At 43.5% G+C, this 18,827-nt stretch overlaps 1 protein-coding gene across 4 annotated transcripts in view; it reads left to right on the top strand.

Annotated features, from left to right (window-relative positions):
• Window positions 1-18,827, top strand: part of DNLZ (DNL-type zinc finger) — a 47,211-nt gene that overhangs the window by 9,296 nt on the left and 19,088 nt on the right. For 3 of the 4 annotated variants that reach the window (XM_075835180.1, XM_075835182.1, XM_075835181.1), the window contains exons 2-3: window positions 4,290-4,429; window positions 4,992-5,147. In XM_075835180.1, the coding sequence (XP_075691295.1) occupies window positions 4,290-4,429; window positions 4,992-5,147 (296 nt within the window). Of the gene's footprint in view, window positions 1-4,289; window positions 4,430-4,991; window positions 5,178-18,827 lie in introns of all 4 variants that reach the window. The other variant, XM_075835183.1, reaches the window with a different exon arrangement.

Below are 18,827 nucleotides of genomic sequence, written 5' to 3'. Positions count from 1 at the left end.
AGATGTTAAGAGCAAGTTTCAGCCGCCACAGGATGACCATTGTATTGAGACATATATTACATTTACTCAACAGGAGTTTAAAAAATTGAGGGACGTAGAAATGTCGCACTCAGCGAGACCCAATGTCACTGGAGAAGATCGCCAAATGCTCTCTGAATTGTCAACTAACAAGTCCATCACCATTAAAAGGGCGGATAAGGGGGAGCTCTGGTAGTGATGGACACAGATAAATACGTCAGACATGTACATCGACAGTTAATGGACAGGAGTGTATATGAGAAATTGTCAATAGACCCCCCTTCTACATTGAATTGTGGACTCAGGCTGTTGATAGAGGAAGCCAGGTTGGATGGCATTGTGGATGAAGCTTTGGCCGACTATCTAGTTTTGCTATCCCCTATTATACCAATTTTGTATACCTTACCTAAGGTCCATAAAAGCCCGATAGATCCACCAGGCCGTCCGATTGTATCGGGCCGGGGATCCCTCTTCAACCACGTAGCAATCGTTTTAGATCGAATATTGAGGACATTTGCGATAAATACTAGATCTTTTGGTCCAGATACTAGTGATTTCTTAAATAAGCTTAAGACCATAGAAGGCAGTGGCAAGATCATTTTGGCTTCTCTAGATATAGTCCCCGTTTATACATCGATAGAGCATGACGAGGGTCTATCAACGGTCCGCCAGGGTCTGACCAGCTCGGGCATGTCCCCGGGGCGAACACACCTAGTCCTGGAGATGTTGGAGTTTGTCCTCAGGAACAATTACTTTGTTTTTGGAGACTTCCATCTACAGCTCCGCGGCACAGCCATGGGGTCCAATGTGGCCCCCACATATGCCAACATCTACATGGCTGCATTTGAGGACAGGTTTGTTTACTCCTCTAAATACTGGAGACTTGTCCGATGCTGGCTAAGGTACATCGATGATGTGTTCCTAATATGGCAAGGGACGCTGGATGAGTTAAATAGTAGGTATAGTGAGTTACAATTTACACTATGTTGGTCTGATAAGAACATCCAATTTCTAGATACAACGATTTACAGGGAAGGAGATCAGATCTCTATGTGAAGGCAACAGACAAAAATAGTGTGTTACACTATCAAAGCAGCCATCCAAGAAAGATGGCGGACTCTCTACCACGGAGTCAATTACTCCGAGTTAAGCGGATAGTGGATAATGAGGAAATATTAGGTGCAAGATTAGATACGATGTGCAAGAAGTTTTTAGAAAGAGGATATCCCACTAGATTAGTTTCTGAACACAGACATACGGTTAGAAATATGAATCGGGATACACTTACTAGAAGGGATAAAGAGGCAGGCACAGACAGAATGCCATTTGTTTCTACGTACGGTCCTATGAGTGGACAATTTGCACAAGCCGTCAGAAAGAATTGGTCTTTGATCAGAAGAGGCCGTCCCAACTTTACCGTCTTTTGATCACCCGCCAATAATGTCTTATCGACGTAGTAAAAATTTGAGTAATTCCCTAGTGCGTTCAGATACAGGGGGAACCTAAGGCCCTGTACAGACAAACCTAAACACTCCCAAGAAAGGTCATTTTCCCTGCTCGGGGTGCTCTGGCTGTGGAAACCTTCTTAAAGGCTCCAATTCTCATCCATTTACAGGTCGAAAATGTAATATACCTTGTAGGTTCACTTGTGCCGCTAGCTTTGTGGTCTATATGATTACTTGCCCATGCGGTATTGTCTATGTGGGAGAAACTATCAATGAGGTGAGGGATCGTATAAATAAACACGAAAGCACCATACGGAGAAAACCGACCGACCTGCCAGCGGCGAAACACTTTATACAATCTAAACACTCACTCAATCAGTTGGGATTTAGAGCGATCGATCACGTACCGGTTTTGCGCAGAGGAGGGGACGGACAAAGACTTTTGAAGGAAAAGGAATTAAAATGGATATTCCAGAAGGACGGTTTGCAGCCGAAGGGTCTGAATTTGGAATATGCCTCAGGCGCCTGCACTTACATCCAATTCCTGCGGCATTGACTCTTTGGTTTTTTAATGGGTGCACAAGACTCACTAATTCTGTTTCTAATGACGAGTTTATGATTTGTAGACGTTTCACACTTGCTGGAGGAGGTCGGGACGCTGCTCCGCTTTGACCCAAATGATCAATAAGCTTCTACTGATCGATCGCAACAATGACAATAGCATTTCACAACGGTCCCATATAGGGACACAACGTATTGAAAATAATTACAATAAATAACATTATGGAGATTATATGGCGGCGTCAGTAGAATCCTTTGAACGATTAGTCAGATTTCAACAACGATATTTTTGAATAAATTACAAAACAACAGAGTATGAGGCTCCTTTGAGAATTTGAAACCGTGATATTCAATAGATGCCCCATATGAGGAGTGTAGAAGGATGAGATATATTATACATCATATGAGTGAATATAAGGACCTTTTATAAACAATACATTTGTGTGTTGAGACCGGGATAGTTTCTTGCACATTCCACTCCATGGTGACCTATGATCGCCATCTAGTGGTTGAAAGTGCGCTACTATAAGTTGCTTGCACCATAGTAGTTATAACTATTGCGTCCTTTAAATATTTCTTAATAAATAAATATATAATGATCTCTTTATATTCTCCTCTATTTTCTATTACATATATACTAGATCCCATAATAGTGGGGTTTGATTCACTTCACTCCCTTTAATAGATTACCTGACGTTACATTGGAGGGTTTATTATCTTTACATCTGTATATAAATGAGGACGTCTGTTCGCTATTTGATGGCCATTACCGGATGATCGTTCTGATTTTTATTGTTACGTGAGATGGTCGTAGTTTACAGCTTCAGACGTCTTTGGAGTCCAGTGATTGGTGGACGGGGCTGCTAGGCCACCGAATGTGGATCCTGCGAGCCTCCCTGTTGCGCAGACGCAGTCATACGGATAGGGCTCCAGCCAGAAGTTAAGATGGCCGCCGCGCTTGCGCAATAGATTAGTGAGAAGTCTATTGACCTCTTCTATCCGCTAGCGCACGCGCAATGGTTTATTGAGAGCGCGGATACAGACGGGCGGTTTGGAGGGCAGCAGCGACATCCTGCAGCGTGGATTATGTGACTATACAAGGTTTTACACTTGATCTCTGTTGAATATGTGACCTGCATCACTCTTATTATTCACACGTGCTATGAAGAAGCGTCTGCAGCGCCATCTCCGGATTGGATGGATTCACCTCTGGGATGTATATTTATAACCCACATCTTGTCACATGTATTTCATGCTTGAGAAAGGCTCCTGCGGGGGGGAAACGCAGCTTTTTTTATATACTTGGGATGTGTTAATAATCACAATTCTACTTTTGCCATATTGATTCTGTCCTCCAGTTTGTGTGCTGGTGATCTGTCCGGATGGGGTTTCTGGACATGGAATTTGCATCTCTTTCCAAACATTGAAGAGGGGAGAATCCGATGGAGTGAGTTCTGTGGAATACTTTTTACAATTGAATATGAACCCCACAACGCTGTCAGAATGAGAGCGCCCCCACAATGCTGTCAGAATGAGAGCGCCCCCACAATGCTGTCAGAATGAGAGCGCCCCCATACAATGGTTCTCAGCTGGTAATGGGGAGCAGTAGAAGAATATGTGGCGCTCCGTATCTGCCTTCAGCTCTTTGAGCCCCAATAGTGACAAGAATGAGAAGGTTCCCATCATGCAACACAACCCCTTCTCCCTAAAGGGGTCGCCTGCTCGCTCATAGTCCAGGAGGGCACCATGTAAGCCCCTACGCCTAATTACCATTGACCATTTACAGCCTCACGGGTACATGGAATGGGGGCATCCTGGTGTTTGGTTCCCTGGAAAGACCGTTTACATTTTTCCTGTTGTGTTTAGTTCCGTGCAGACATTATATAATATACAGACCGCTGAAATGATATCAGGATCTTGGGACTGCAGCTTTATGGAAGTGCTGGATCGTGGTTGCTAGGGACACACTGCCTGACGACCACAGTCTTATGTGTGGGTGTCAAGAAGCGTGTCCCTAATTACCAGTTTTAATAAGTGACATCTTCATGTTAAAGGGGTGACAGATCTCTAGGATATGCCATGACTTTCTGATTAATGGGGGGGTCTGACTGCTGGGACCCCCTCACCCATCCTGTAAATGAAGGAGCCGCAGTGCTGGTTTTGTGCTGCGTCTCCTTCATTGTCTCAGTCTATGTTCCCGGCATCGTGGCCCCATTCATGCAGCTTTGTCCTTTCTGATATTTTAAATATATTTTCCCTTTCCAGGTTTGCTCTACAAGGTCCAAGAAAACAATCTCAAAAATTGCGTATCACAACGGAGTGGTGATTGTAAAGTGTCCCGGCTGCAAAAACCATCACATCATAGCAGATAATCTGGGCTGGTTCTCCGATCTGGAAGGAAAGAAGTGAGTAGAAGTTCTTGACCATTCTTCATGCTCTGTAAAAGTGTTTTTCCACATAGGATATCACTAGGATATACCATCACTTTTCCTGCACGGCGCAGCTCACGTCCAGACGTTGGTCATTGGGTGTCCCATTGATCGGACCCCTCCCCCCACTGATCATCTATCTATGGAAGAAGCTTTATATCAGGCAATCAATGACCGGTCTGTAGCACCCCCTCCCACTTGACTATATGGGTATTTTGAGACACTATAGAAGTTTTCTATAGACTCCATCACTACGTAGACGAGTATATGTGACTAGACCGCTCCTGAAGGTATAGCCCGGGGCTCTCTGACTGTTGTGAAACTACAACTTCCAGCATGTCCTGAAAGCTGCTGGCTAATCGGGCACGATAGGAGTTGTCGTTTCACAATAGCTAGAGAGCCACAGGTTGCAGGCAACCGATCGAAAGGAAAATGCCATAGATTTCATACCGACGGCAACAATTTAACCCTTTATGATGTGCTGAATGACTGGAGGTTTATCGTGGTGTTTTATAATGTCCGTTGTTCTGCACTGAAGGAATATTGAAGAAATCTTGGCAGCTAAAGGAGAGAAGGTTCGGCGGATTGCGGGTGAAGAGTCGCTGGAACTGATGCTGGACAACAGTACAACGGGTGATGGTTCAAGTCAGCCGGAGGATCAGGACAAAATGGCGCCCCCTGCAGCACATGAGAAGTCAGTGACTTAATCATAAGGATGGACTGGGTAATCTTAATGATTGTTTGGAGCATTCACCCGGTCAGTTCAAAAATAAATTGCACGGTGTGAAGACGGCCATTTGTGGTTTGGAAATGCAACCTATTCATGTCACCGTTACACGAGTGACGCTGTGCAATTTTATATGGTTAGATCACAAAACGGCTGCCTCTCGTCCTATATTTATAGATGGATATTATTTTTATTGAATATTATATCACAGAATCTTTTGCACTTTCTGAAGTTTCGACAGCGGTTGTCATGAGCGTCTGGGAACCTATACGTGCGTGTGGGGAACCACATAAGTATAACTTTGGTGCTGGAACGATCGGCTTCCCTCTGGGAATTTTTACAATTTTTCCGCGCAGGTTTTTTGTTATTTTAATGTTTATTCTATGATTGCTATAATGAAGGTATCATCAGTTCTTGGCTGTGCAGAAGATGACCGTGCCCATGAAATGTGCAGCAATAAAACCATTCTCCAATGACCAAGGATATTTTGTTGCATCAGTTGAAAAATTCACTGGACATAACCATTAGGGTGTATTCACACGTAACAGTTTTTTTTTTATAGTACTCCCCTGCTAAATCCTCCAGCGCCGCCTCTTCATTGGTCCTCCACCGTTCTCTGTTTGCTTTCCAGGAGCGGTGCCCGCTGCAGCCAATCACTGGTCTCGACGTAATCCAAGTAAGTACGGCGCGTGACCGCTGAGGCCAGTGATTGGCTGCTGCAGCCCTCACTTCTGGAAAGTAAACAAAGACTAGTGGGGGACCACCAAAGCATCAGCGCTAAAGCGATGGGGAATTTAACCGCTGAGTACATTTGCTTGGCCATATCCTGTATATGTCGTCTGTTCTGTAGATTAAATCCCTTCAATTCTTCTTCCATGCTCTGTCTTGAATGTGTAAAACTACAGTCCACATTAGCAGTAAGGGTATGTTCACACAGGGCGGATACTCTGTGTAAAAGAACACTGCGTATCCGCCCTGGACGCCGCAGGGAATTCCGGACGACAAAAAACGCACCAAATTGTGGTGCAGTTTCTTGGCTGGAATGTCTGCTGCTTAAAATAGCAGGTAAATTTTTCTTAAGCTTATACTTACCCGTAGTCATGGCGACGCGTCCTTCTGCCGTCCTCCACCCCGACCTCCTGGGATGACATTTCATCCCATGTGACCCCTGCAGCCTGTGATTGGCTGCAGCAGTCACATGGGATGAAATGTCATCCCTTAAGGCCGGCCTGGACGCAGGAGCAGACAGATCTGGGTAAGTATGAGGTTTTTGTTTTCCTAGTTGGGATCTATGCAGTGGAATCACAGCTTTTCCGACGCTAAAATCGCAACATCTGCTATTTGTTGCGGGTTTTACCTCCCTATTGAAATCAATGGGGAAAACCTGCAACAGAAAAGCAGAGATCCTCCTCGTATCAGGCCTCGCTGCTCATGGTCCTGGTGTCCGTGTGTCGACCACTCCATTGTTTCTTGGCCGGGGGCACACACTGCTTTTGCATCGGGACTTGCATTTGAGAAAAACGAAACCCTAGAGCGCATGTTTTGCAGTTACACCAAGCACCACAAGGTGGCACTGTAAGACATTTATGTACAGTATGTCTAGATAGATATATATATATTTATATATTAATATAATCATTATTATTTTTTTCTTTGAACTCGTTGTTTGCTTTATCGACATGATATTAAAGGGTTGCAGGATTGTAATTACACCGGTCTTCAGCTATTTCTGTCTGTTATTCGGCAGTATGAGGAAGGGGTCTTGATGAGTTTGTCGCTTCCCCGGTGAATCATTCCTAAGCCTTTTCTTAGTTACTCAATACGTGTCCCCCCCCTCCCCCCCGCTCCATAGTTGTTAAACATTTGGGGACTCCTTTCATGACTCTATAACCTGTACCGCCACTGGATGAAAAATAGGGAGTAGAGAAAACGACGCTCCTCCAGACTCCGATCAAAATTGTCGTTCAGGACTCCTGGAAAACTGGATGAGACCATATTGGTGGTCATCCGGCTTTCCCAGGAACGGATATACCTAAAAAAAATTGTGAATAGAATTTTTAACTTGACAGAAGAGGACGACTCAAGGACTTGTACGTGTTTTTCCTTTGGCAGAGAGCCACCTAGCAACAGCTGATGGGTGCAGACGACCAGCCGACTTAGGTTAGATTTTCATGCTGCGGTTTTGGCGCATTATTTTGCAACAATTCATGACAGAAAAACGCACTGAAACTGCCACGTGAAAACCCAGGCTATATTCGGATGATCAAGGTCAAATCGCGTTATATTACTCCAGTGATCTTTGCATTTTGCTGTGATTTAGAGATAATAAATCACGCTGAGAACGTAACCTCAGTGCCGTTGAAAATGGGATTGAATGGATTCGTGCGTATTCAGACGTTGTGGTTGAGGTGCTGTTGAAACTGCACAGAAAAAAAGGTCTATAATTTTACAACAACTTGCTGCGTTTTTTTGTTGCGGTTTTTACAGATGAAGCACATTTATTTAACATGTCACCTCTAAAAATTGAGGTAAAACCAAATGTTGTTTTCTTGATGTGGTTTCGACCTCAACCACAACGTCTGAATACACCCTAAAGCCACCGCTTTTACACGGCAGTGTTTAGGTCAGTATTTTGCACCAGTATTTGGAAGCCCAAACCACCTAGATCAAGAAAAAAAAGTATGAGTGCATTTAGATGAAACATTTTTGGCCGACTGGGGAAAACGCATCGAAAATCACGGCAAAACCGCATGCGGTTTTACCACAATTTGCCTGTGCGGTTTTTTCAGGTGAAACTTGTAAAATAAATGTGTTTCACTGGTAAAACCTACCAGGGAAAATCGCTGTCAAATCGCATGCGATTTTTGATGCGTTTTATACCATACGGCCAAAAACATCTCCTCTAAATGCGCCTTCAGGGTCAGTTCACATGTTGCGTAAACACTGCAGATTTACCGCAATGGAATTGGTTGCGGAAAATCCCCAGCATAATAGAGTAGAAGCAGAGCGGATGACAGAGAATAAATCTCATCCACGCGCTGCGTAAATACTGCGCAGAGAAAAAGGCTCAGAAATTGGCATGCGGTGCCAAATTTCATCTTGCAGCATGTCATTTGCATTGGCGTAAACGCTACTTATTTATTGCGGCTTTTACCTCCCACTGAATTCAATGGGGAGGTAAAACCCGCAACAAATAGCAGTTGTTGCGTTTTTTTTCGGCCGCAGAAAAACGCAACTTAGAAAAAAATCTTAATCTTCTACTTACCCAGAAGTCTGTGTTTTGTTTTTTTTTCCTCCTGGGATCCCGTGTGACTGCTGCAGCCAATCAGACGCTGTAGCGGCTGTCACATGGGATGAAATGTTATCCTAGCACGCCGGCTAAATGCTGCAGTTTTCCACAGCGGCCTTTCCGGGCGAAAAACCCACCAGTTTGGAGCGGTTTTTCGGCAGGAATTCGCTGCGACGCACAGTGCGAATATGTTGCGTTCTTTTACGCAGTGTATCCGCCCCGTGTGAACTCCGCCTGATGGAAAGATTTGTATCTTCTCCACATTCTGGACCCATTCCTGCTTTTGTTTAACAAATACTGATGCAAAATACTGACCTAAATACTTCTGTGTGTATGAGGCCTTCGGCTGGGTTCACACTTTTGCGTTTTTTTTCGCAGTTAAACATGTGTTTTGGTTTTTTCTTGGTTGATTGAGATATATAAAAGTTCATCTACCAAAACAAAGAACGCATGCTAAAACCGCACAGCATGAACCCCTTGTCCCTTCTCGTCGCTGTAAAATTTTGTATTTTGCCGCAAACCACGACAAGACCAAACCGTTTATCCGCAATTTCCACAAAATTGCTGCAAAATGTTGCAGTTTTGACGCAGTACAATGCAAGGAAAAAAAAAATCATTTTAACCCCCGAAGTGAGCGCACGGCTTACTGGTCATGTGATCACTGCTCAGGTGAAGCTCTGATTGGGGAGGGGATTTACCTCAGAATTTTTCAGGCGGCTTCACATACAGATGTTTCCAGGTAGAGCAGCAAATTCTGTGGATTTTTTACCACAGAATTTGACCAAATCTCTCCAAGATTACTACAAATGGTTAGTTAGTAAGTAGAAATGTGTATTTCCTGTCAGGTCTTTTCTAATATCCTGGGAAATCTAATTCTAGTCATCAGGAAATCTGAGTGAGGTAATTCTCTTCATATCTCTTCTCTTTACATCTGTATTCTCCGTTATATATACGGTGTAATTGTAGGTAATGTCGTGTATGGTTATTACTGCTATATACTGGTGTCTTCAGGAAGCAGACCAGACTTCTGTGGTAAATCATCACCAGCACGGTGGAGTTCGTCACTCCGGGTATATCTATGTACTTGTTCACACTGCTTATTTTCAGCCGTTTTTCGGGGTGAAAAATCGGAAGCTGAACGCCTCTAAACATCTGCCCATTGATTTCAATTGGAAAAACTGTGTTTTGTTCCGCCGGGGCGTCTGTTTACGTAGCCGTTTGGAAAAAAAAAGTGCATTTCACTTTTTGAGCTTTTTTTGGAGCCATTTTTCATTGTGTCAATAGAGAAACCGCTGTTTTCCCTTGAAAACCGCTCCCTATTTTACAGCCGTTTTTTGTGTGAACACACACTGCGGATTTTCCGCAACGGATTAATTGCGGAAAATACGCAGCGTATTACGGTAGCAGGGTGGGTGAGATTCCGACAAATCTCTTCCCCACACTGCGGAAAAATGCAGCTGTAAAAAACGCACATAAATTGACCTGCGGTTACTTCAACCGCAGCATGTCAATTAATGCTGCGGGTACGCAACTCTTCTTTTGCGGGTTTACCCATTGAATTCAATGGGGTGTATAAACCCGCAACAAAGCAGTGTGTGTTGCGATATTTGCGACGAAATCACAGCGATGCGCTGCAAAAATTGCAAGCAAAAAAAATATAATAATAAAGTTATACTTACCCAAAGTTCCCTGCTTTTCCAGTCCGACCTGCCTTGATGACGTTGCAGGCCATGTGACCACTGCAGCCAATCAGAGGCTGCAGCGGTCAAATGGAGCGGACGTCAGAGGAGGGAGGGGGTATGTGCGATAATTTACGTAGCGGAATTTATGCCCGAACAAACGCACCATAGTGTGGTGCGGTGTTCAGGGCGGATACGCTGCTGCTGTGTGTGTTCCTACCCTAAGAGTCAATTCACACTGACACTTTTTTGGTGCTGATTTTATCGTGGAAACCAAAGAACGGCCGAAATCGCCCCCCATTGATTTCAATGGGAGGCAGGTAGTTTTATTTTTTTTCCCCATGCGGCTTTTCGCCACTCACGGGAAAATAAAGCAGTATGTTCTTACTAACCGCGGTTTCCGCCTCTGACCTCCCATTGAAATCAGTGGCAGACAGTAAAAACCTGCAGCGCTCGATTCTGACTGTTTTTCGTGGCGCTTTTTGCCTGCTGCCATTAGATTCAATGGCTGCGGGCTAAAAACACTGCGGGAGACGGGAGAAAAAAAACCGTTACAACAATGCTAGCAGTTAAAAAACTACAAAAAACTCTGTGCGGACAGGGCCTAACAATTTCTCTTTAGACTATGTTCACATGGGGGTCAAAATGCAGTTTTTTTTTGCTCCATTTTGACTGTGACTGTTTACCCAGTCTGTCTCTGGTCTCCTAGTATACTGCTGTGCAGCAGTGCCGATTAGAAAGGAGAGCAGAAACATACGTATGGGGCCAGGCATGAACGCGCTGATTACGCTGCCTGGCCCCTGTTAATCAATGTAGGGAGGGAGGGGGGTAGAACTGGGTAGTGATGTAGGAGCATTTAGGGGCAATTGTAACGCCCACTTTACACCTAAAGTTAATAAAACAGATTTCTTCATAAAGGAGGCAGCAAGCAGAAATTGAAAATAAACGTTAGAAACGGCTTAGGCTTCCTTCACATCTGTGTTGGGGTCCCGTTCAGAGGTTTCCGTCAGAACGGGACCCTGAGCAGACACAAACTGACACCGACGGTTCCATCACCATTGATTTCAATGGTGACGGATCCGGTGCCCGTCAGAACGGGGCCCCAACGTAGATGTGAACGAAGCCTAACTCTCCTCTACAATACCCTGTTACTAGTTTAATACGGACATTCTGGTGACTGGCTCCCTTTAAGCCTCTTCGGTACTGGAGATGATGTCACTATAAATATAAGGGTATGTTCACACGCTGAGAGGCATTTACGTGTGAAAAGACAGACTGTTTACAGCTGCCTCGTTTCACACGTAAATGCTCCTCGTAATTTACGAGGCGTCTGTGACGCTCGTAAATCTTGAGCTGTAAATGACAGGTCGTCTGCACAGTACGTCGGCAAACCCATTCAAATGAATGGGCAGATGTTTGCCGACGTATTGTAGCCCTATTTTCAGATGTAAAACGAGGCATAATACGCCTCGTTTACGCCTGAAAATAGGTCGTGTGAACCCAGCCTTACCGGTACTGGAGATGATATCACTATAAATATATAACTGGTTCCGGTACTGGAGATGATGTCACTATAAATATATAACTGGTTCCAGTACTGGAGATGATGTCACTATAAATATATAACTGGTTCCAGTACATCACTATAAATATGGGACCGTGGCCGTAATGCATTCAATAATTTTTCAGGCGGCATTAGGAGGCTCGTCGCCCGTACCCATCAGCTGTTGCCAGGTGGCGGTTCTGTCTCTAGAGAAAATGTCGTTTGCAGGTCATAGATTCCTCTATACTTTTATATCATTTAAACTTTACCTCTTGTTCTTCATTATAATTGAGGACGTATAAACCGCAGGTCGCTGCTTGCAATTGCCAAAGGGCTTGTGAAAATAAGAGCTGGAATCCGGCTGCTATTCTTAAAAAACTGCACAAGTTTAGATAACTGCCCCCCCCCCCCACACATGTAATACAGGATAGAGCCGGCACTCGTGCCCCGTCATGGTGGTAGTTATAAAAGTATCTATTAAAACTATATACAAGAACAAAAAATGGCTCTAGCAACCAATCAGAGTTCAGCTCTCATTTTCTAAACCACACTAGAAAAATGACACGCGGGCTATGATTGGTTGCTATGAAGAGTCCTCTATATATACACGTATAATGTATGTTTACGACCGCATTAGCCTTTCCTATATATCGCACTGTAAATATATCTGAAGCGTCAGGCCCTGGAGTGTAATAATCCTCACATCAATCCTGCTGGCAGCCAACCTGACTGACGGTCGAATCCTTTAAACATAAAGTGGCTCGTGAAGAAGAGATGCTTGGAAATGGAATCAGGAAACGGGGAGACTGGCGCATTAATCTCTGGCGGTGAGTGCTGCGTCAGCGTCGCGCTGCTCTCATCCCTCTTCTTACCTCTTGTAAACATCTTACTGCGCTCTCTCTCAAATGCTTCCACCGGAGAAGTCCTGGAAGTTTATTTTTAATGGAGGTGAACACCAGGCCAGCATCTCCATTATTTCATTTACAAATCCCAGCAGCCTCATAAGGATCAAGGAGAGAGGGGTCATGAGAATGTTCTGGATAGAGGTGAAAAGACGGCCGCCATGTGCTAATAAGCGAGGGTAACACCTTTTTAACCCCTTAAGGACGCAGCCTAGTTTGGGCCTTAAGGCTCAGAGCCCATTTTTCAAATCTGACATATTTCACTTTATGTGGTAATAACGTCGGAATGCTTAAACCTATCCAAGCGATTCTGAGATTGTTTTCTCGTGACACATTGGGCTTCATGTTCGTGGTAAAATTTGGTCGATATATTCAGTCTTTATTTGTGAAAAATTGCAAAATTTAGAGAAAATTTACAAAAAATAGCATTTTTCAGAATTTAAATGCATCTGCTTGAAAAACAGACGGTTATACCACCCAAAATAGTCACTAGTTCACATTTCCCTTATGTCTACTTTAGATTGGCATCGTTTTTTGAACATTATTTTATTTTTCTTGGACGTTACAAGGCTTAGAACATAAACAGCAATTTCTCATATTCTTAAGAAAATTTCAAAAGCCTTTTTTTTAAGGTACCTGTTCAGTTCTGAAGTGGATTTGAGGGGCCTATGTATTAGAAACCCCCATAAAACACCCCATTTTAAAAACTAGACCCCTCAAAGTATTCAAAACAGCATATAGAAAGTTTTTTAACCCTTCAGGCATTTCACAGGAATTAAAGCAAAGTGGAAATGAAATTTGCAAATTTCATTTTTTCTGCTGAATTTCAATTTTATTAAATTTTTTTTTAGTAACAGAGAAGGTTTTACCAGAGAAATACTACTAAATATGTATTGTCCAGATTCTGCAGTTTTTAGAAATGTCCCACATGTGTGTCTACTGCGCTCGTGAACTAAAACACAAGCCCTAGAAGCAAAGAAGCACCTAGTGCATTTTGAGGCCTCTTTTTTATTAGAATATATTTTAGGCAGCATGCCAGGTTTGAAGAGGTGTTGAGGTATCAAAACAATGGAAACCCACCAGAAGTGACCCCATTTTGGAAATTACACCCCTCAAGGAATTCATTTATGGTTTTTGTTATCATTTTGACCGCACAGTTTTTTCACAGCACCTATTTGAATTGGGCTGTGAAATGAAAAAAATGATATTTTTTCCAATAAGATGTCATTTTTTATCAAAATTTCTTATTTTCACAGGGAACAACATACCCCATTTTGTTGCCCAATTTGTCCTTAGTGCGGCAATACCCCATTTGTGGTGATAAACTGCCGTTTGGGCCCATGGGAGGGCTCAGAAGGAAAGGAGCGCTATGTGTTTGTTGGAGTCCAGATTTTGCTGGATTGGTTTTCGGGTGCCATGTCGCATTTGCAGAGCCCCAGAGGTATCAAAGCAATGGAAACCCACCAAAAGTGACCCCATTTTGGAAACTACACCCCTCAAGGAATTCATTTATGGTTTTTGTTATCATTTTGACCGCACAGTTTTTTCACAGCACCTATTTGAATTGGGCTGTGAAATGAAAAAAATGATATTTTTTCCAATAAGATGTCATTTTTGATCAAAATTTCTTATTTTCACAGGGAACAACATACCCCATTTTGTTGCCCAATTTGTCCTTAGTGCGGCAATACCCCATTTGTGGTGATAAACTGCTGTTTGGGCCCATGGGAGGGCTCAGAAGAAAAGGACCACCATTTGGCCTACTGGAGTTTTTCTGGTGCTAAGTCATGTATGCAGAAGCCCCTGAGGTACCAGTACAGTTGAAACCCCCGAGAAGTGACCCCATTTTAAAAACTACACCCCTTAAGACATTCATCTAGAGGTGTAGTGAGCATTTTGACCCCACAGGTACTGTGTAAAAGATAATGCGCAGCAGATGGTGCAGTGTGAGATTTGCAATTTTATATATATATATATATATATATATATATATATATGCCATTTCAGTGTCCAATATAGTGTGCCCAGCATGCGCCACCGGAGATATACACCCCTTAAATTGTAATGTGGGTTCTCCTGGGTACGGCAATACCCTACATGTGGCTGTTATCAGCTGCCTGGGCATACGGCAGGGCTCAGAAGGAAAGATGAAGGGGGTAAGCTGTGCGGAGTGCATCAGGGTAAATTAAAAATCAAGGGATGTATGATACATTTTAAAACAATCTTTTATACAGAGCCCTGGTTTTTCGGGACACGTGTCACATTGGTATATTGTGTTCTTCCTTATCCCCCTCTTATAGCAGACTCTGCACCTCTTTTGACTCTTTCCCTTTCCACCGGTTTGGGGAACTTCTCCTGGAAAGTGTTGCCCTGGTACGATGCGTGTGGCCCCGCTTCCAGAAGTACTGGGTGCCCCCCTTCCTGTTCCCTAAAGATTAGATCTTGAAATTCCAGGAAAGTTCCCCTCTGGCCTGCACATCGACGTAGCACGTACGCATTGTACAAAGCCATCTGTATGATGTGCCCGGCCAGCTTCTTATACCACACCGCATGGCGCTGTAGGGCTTCAGGACTTGATCTTACAAGTCCATCCCTCCCATGTACCTATTGTAGTCCAGGATGCAGTCTGGTTTGGGGGTGGCCTTTCCTTCATATATCCTAAATCTGTAGGTATACCCTGATGCACTCTCACAGCTTATACATCTTCACGCCATACCTTGCCCTCTTACCTGGCAGGTACTCGCGGAATTGAACCCTCCCTTTAAAATGTACCAGGGACTCATCAATAGAAAAACACTTCTCGGGGGTGTATGCTTGGGAAAACCGGGCACCGAAACGGTCTAATAGGGGTCTCCGTTTATACAAACGGTCAAAACTGGGGTAATTTCGGGGTGGGCACGGCTCATTATCAGTATAATGTAAGAAGCGAAGTATTGCCTCATTTATTTATTTTTTTAGGTTCCAGTTCATTTCTGAAGTTGCTTTGAGGGGCCCATATATTAGAAACCCCTATCAAACACCCCATTTTAGAAACTAGACCCCTCAAAGTATTCACAACAGAATTTAGAAAGTTTATGAACCCTTTAGGTGTTTCACAGAAATTTAGAGCAAAGTAGAGATGAAATTTACTCTTTTTATACAATTTTTTTTATAACACAAAAGGATTTATCAGAGAAACGCAACTTAAAGAGGCTCTGTCACCAGATTTTGCAACCCCTATCTGCTATTGCAGCAGATCGGCGCTGCAATGTAGATTACAGTAACGTTTTTATTTTTAAAAAACGAGCATTTTTGGCCAAGTTATGACCATTTTTGTAATTATGCAAATGAGGCTTGCAAAAGTCCAAGTGGGTGTGTTTAAAAGTAAAAGTCCAAGTGGGCGTGTATTAGGTGCGTACATCGGGGCGTTTTTAATACTTTTACTAGCTGGGCGCTGTGAAGAGAAGTAACATCCTCTTCTCTTCAGAACGCCCAGCTTGTGACAGTGCAGATCTGTGACGTCACTCACAGGTCCTGCATCGTGACGGCCACATCGGCACCAGAGGCTACAGCTGATTCTGCAGCAGCATCAGTGTTTGCAGGTAAGATCGACTTACCTGCAAACGCTGATGCTGCTGCAGAATCAGCTGTAGCCTCTGGTGCCGATGTGGCCGTCACGATGCAGGACCTGTGAGTGACGTCACAGATCTGCACTGTCACAAGCTGGGCGTTCTGAAGAGAAGAGGATGTTACTTCTCATCAGAGCGCCCAGCTAGTGAAAGTATTAAAAACGCCCCGATGTACGCACATAATACACACCCACTTGGACTTGTACTTTTAAACACACCCACTTGGACTTTTGCAAGCCTCATTTGCATAACTACAAAAATGGTCATAACTTGGCCAAAAATGCTCGTTTTTTTAAAATAAAAACGTTACTGTAATCTACATTGCAGCGCCTATCTGCTGCAATAGCAGATAGGGGTTGCAAAATCTGGTGACAGAGCCTCTTTAATACGTATTGCCCAGATTCTGCAGTTTAGAGAAATATCCCACATGTGGCCCTCGGGCGGTAATGGACTGAAGCCCCGGCCTCCGAAGCAAAGGAGCACCTAGCGGATTTTGAGCCCTCTTTTTTATTAGGCACCATGTCCGGTTTGAAGAGGTCTTGTGGTGCCAAAACATTGGAAACCCCCCAAAAGTGACCCCAATTTGGAAACTAGACCCCTTGAGGAATGCATTGTAGTTTTCTTGGGGTGCATGCGGCTTTTTGATCAGTTTTTATTCCATTTTTAGGTGGCGTGGTGACTAATAAACAGCAATTCTACTATTGTTTTTGTATACTTTTTTTTTTACAGCGTTCACCGTGCGCTATAAATGACATATTCACTTTATTCTGCGGGGCGATACGATTACGGCGATACCAGATGTTTATATTTTTTTTTTATGTCTTATGGCGTTTGCACAATAAAATACGTTTTGTAAACAATCATTCACTTTTTGTGTTACCTTATTCTAAGCGCCATAACGTTTTTATTTTTCAATCAATAAAGCCGTGCGAGGACTTATTTTTTGCGTAACGAACTGTAGTTTCAATCATTACCATTTTTCGGTACATGCGACTTTTTGATCTCTTTTTATTCCATTTTTTGGGAGGTGAAGTGACCAAACAATTGTGATTCTGGTACGGTTTATTAATATTTTTTTTTACGGCGTTCACCGTGCGGGATAAATAACAAAATAATTTTGTAGTTCAGGCCGTTACGGACGCGGCGATACCAATTATGTATAGTTTATTTGTTTGTTTATATATTTTTATTAATAATAAATGACTGATAAGGGAAAAAGGGGGATTTTTACTTTTATTACTTTTAAAATTTTTATTTTCTTATTTTTACACATCTTTTTTTAACTTTTTTTTTACTTTATTACTTTGTCCCACTAGGGGACTTGAGGGCAGGAGACCCTGATCGCTATTCTAATACACTGCACTACATGCGTAGTGCAGTGTATTAGAACTGTCAGCTACTCACTGACAGCAAGCATAGTGGGTCCTGACGTTGTCAGGACCCACTAGGCTTCCGTCTATGGCATAGCCGGACGCGATTGTTTGGTGTCCGGTTGCCATAGTCACCATCGCCGGCCGCTATCGTGTAGCAGGCCGGCGATCGCTATTGAACGCGGCTTCTGAGGGGTTAATCGGCGGGGGAGCTCCGCGATCGGTGCCGGCACATTGAGCAGTGATAGTCTGCTGTCAGAAACAGCAGCTATCACAGCTCATGAACGCGCCCCGCGCGAACGGCGCCGTGTTTACTCCATGACCTACTATTAGGTCACTGAGCGCGAACGCTACAGTTAGCATGACCTAATAGTAGGTCATGGAGCGTTAAGGGGTTAAAGCAAATTTCCCCTTTAGAAAAGAAAAATCCAATTTGCATCGTTCTGTTTTTGGGAAATCTGAAAAAGAACCCCCTTTAAAGTTCCTAGAGCTGTTGTCCCTTTCCCAGAGTCCTGAATGGCAAATCTGCCTAGTTATGCAGCAGTAGAGGAGTGGGGATGTTTTGCTGTATTAGTCCTCGTTCACACAACTGTATACATATCTCAAACATGCGCCATGTTCTATGTATTCCACGTTGTAATGAAGGGTTGTCACTCAACTTTCCTAGTGTACCGAATGGAAAATCTGGCTTCATATGCAAATCACCTCCAGACTACTTTATATGCAGTAGCCTGGGTGAGCTGGATAACAATACATGTAAGAGTTGTAGGGGGGGCCTTCTAGGTGGTCACCCAGCTTTCCCAGATCTTCGGTCTCTCTCCTACTACTTGCTAACATACGTTCCGTCGGTAAGTTAGGAAGAAGGGAGTATGACTGCGGATCAGACTACACAAGTTTTGTTTGTAGTCTGTAACCATGGAGACACATAGTTCTGCATAGGATCTATATACACACAAAGGTAGGTGCTACATTGGGGCAATTTTAGAAATTGGTTGCGAAGGTGACCATAGCCACCCCATAGCTCTCCAGTTTTTATAAAACTACCCACATGCCCTGGCAGTCTGCAGCATTCATGACATGCTGGGAGTTGTAGTCTCACGACAGCTGGAGAGCTACCGGGTGCAGAGCTCTGCACTATATCATAAATAAGAATTATTCTTTCTCCCATAAAACTATGAAACTAACCCTGTGCTATAGATCAGTGATTTACAGTCTTTGCTGCAGTCGATCGTCTTCTGTCATGCGCTAAATGTCAT

Source organism: Rhinoderma darwinii, chromosome 8 (genome assembly GCF_050947455.1).
Source record: "Rhinoderma darwinii isolate aRhiDar2 chromosome 8, aRhiDar2.hap1, whole genome shotgun sequence".
Taxonomy (NCBI): Eukaryota; Metazoa; Chordata; class Amphibia; order Anura; family Rhinodermatidae; genus Rhinoderma; species Rhinoderma darwinii.
The sequence above is the reverse complement of the archived record's forward strand: the minus strand, read 5'-3'. Positions and strand labels throughout refer to the sequence as shown.